This window comes from Acyrthosiphon pisum, chromosome A1 (genome assembly GCF_005508785.2).
Source record: "Acyrthosiphon pisum isolate AL4f chromosome A1, pea_aphid_22Mar2018_4r6ur, whole genome shotgun sequence".
Classification (NCBI taxonomy): Eukaryota; Metazoa; Arthropoda; class Insecta; order Hemiptera; family Aphididae; genus Acyrthosiphon; species Acyrthosiphon pisum.
The window spans coordinates 112,652,639-112,654,614 of NC_042494.1; the positions used below are offsets into that span (position 1 = coordinate 112,652,639).

At 30.6% G+C, this 1,976-nt stretch overlaps 1 protein-coding gene across 1 annotated transcript in view; it reads left to right on the top strand.

Annotated features, from left to right (window-relative positions):
• The first annotated feature begins 853 nt into the window (after nt 1-853).
• The window catches only part of LOC100159258 (ribosome biogenesis protein WDR12 homolog), a 5,242-nt gene continuing 4,119 nt past the window's right edge, over nt 854-1,976 (top strand). The window contains exons 1-4 of the mRNA XM_001947603.4: nt 854-1,043; nt 1,224-1,309; nt 1,398-1,620; nt 1,708-1,848. Coding sequence (XP_001947638.1) covers nt 973-1,043; nt 1,224-1,309; nt 1,398-1,620; nt 1,708-1,848 — 521 coding nt within the window. The 5' untranslated portion in view covers nt 854-972. The remainder of the gene's footprint in view (nt 1,044-1,223; nt 1,310-1,397; nt 1,621-1,707; nt 1,849-1,976) is intronic.

A 1,976-nucleotide genomic window follows, 5' to 3' on the forward strand; every position in this document is an offset into this window, starting at 1 on the left:
GGATTCCGTCGAAATACGGTCCGGATAAACACGTTCCGGGATTATACGGTCCGGACATATACTTTCCGGACTATTATAGCCCTCCATATCAAATGCTTTATGCACTCGTTTCAAGGAAAATAAAATTGAACTTAAAGATTTTTTAAAAGCTATAGCACAAAATTTCTTTTTTTTATTCTGATATCTAACTAATGGTATAGATATGTATATTTTTTTTTTAATTTTATAAATATCCGTATTATTTTTGTTTTATCTGTTATGTATTTAGTAATTACCTATTAGATGATTACATAATTATTAGATATTATCTTACTTAATACAGACTTTTTAGCCCCAAGACCTTTTTTCCCCCGAGACTTTTTTCCTACCATCTTTTTGTCGTTATTACGTGGCCTTATGTCGGGTGGCTTTTTGGCGTGCTTCCGTCGCTTCTATATTATCTATGGTTACACCAGGGGTATGAAACTCCGTGAATTGGCCGAATCGGGCGATTGTAACCTTGAACACGGCGTGGCATACGTAATCTATGATAAAAGTAAACAGTGGAAACAACCCGACCCCGCGCAGAATACCCTGCCTATTAGGCGGAAACGGTTTTTCAATACGCGTATAACATCATGTCAGTGTTACGGAAACAGTTTCATTGTTCAGACTTCAGATCATAGGTAAACACTTAGATCATATACATACATTGTATATGATCTAAGGGTAAACACTTCACCCATCAGCTGATCGAGTTTCGCTTCTATATTGTTCTATGGTTACACTGTATGCTGATATATCTACAACCGTGGTTCGTACAGCAGCTGTATACAATTTATTACTGATAAGATTTATATTTTTTAAATGATTAGCACGTGTTTTTATTTGTCGACTTGTTATTAATTACTATGTTTAGTATGTTAGGAAAAAACTAAAAAGTAAAATATCCGTTTTTATTAAATATAATTGTGTAAGTACTAAGTGTTAACCATGGACCGTTCAAAGAAAAAAGTCGATTTAGGGTCTCAAATCCAAATAAAATTCATTACAAAACAAGAAATGTAAGTTTTTACTACTTGAATAATTTTTATTCAAATGTAACTCATAATCCACTAGAAAACAAGAAAGTTGTAGTTGTTACTTAATGCCTAATTGGTTAATTGTGATGGATTATGGTATTTTTTAGGATTTTAACTCTTATTTATTTAGAACTATGAAACATAATTTATTTATTTTTACAGTTATGCTGTACCAGAATTTCCTTTCGCAGTTGATTCAAAAATCCAATGTGAAAATTTGAACAAACTAGTTAACGAATTATTAAAAGGTTTAATGCATTTGTTTTTAAATATTTTAATTTGATTTTGTACTTGAATTAGTTCACTATATTGTATTTGACTGATTGGTTTATTTAGATAAATTATCTGATGATAACGGAGTTGTGAAAAAAGTTGATTTTGATTTTTTGGTAAATGGTGAATTATTGCGCACTCCTTTGGATATTCATTTGTCACACAAAAATGTATCTAGTGAAAGCATTGTGGTTGTTGAATACATGGAAGCTACTCCGTCTCCTGAACCAATGGATTGTCTTATACATGATGACTGGGTATCCGCTATTCACTCTATGGGACCTTGGTATCTTATATGAATATTTTTTTTTAATATACATGATAATATATAATTATTGTGGAGTTTATAATTGTTTTTATGTCACTTTTTTAGGATTATAACAGGATGTTATGATAATTCAATTCATATATGGACAAACAAAGGGAAACATAAAACCGGTATATCCGGGCATACTGGCCCCGTGAAAGCAGTACAATGGATATCTATTTCAAATGATTCTGCCACATTTGTTAGGTAAATAATTAGATTTATAATATAACTTAATTTATTAATTCCTTAAAAACAATGAAATTATTCTAGTGTACATGTGTAATATTATTTATTGTATTTAAATATTGTAGTTTTATTCGACCGATTCCTAA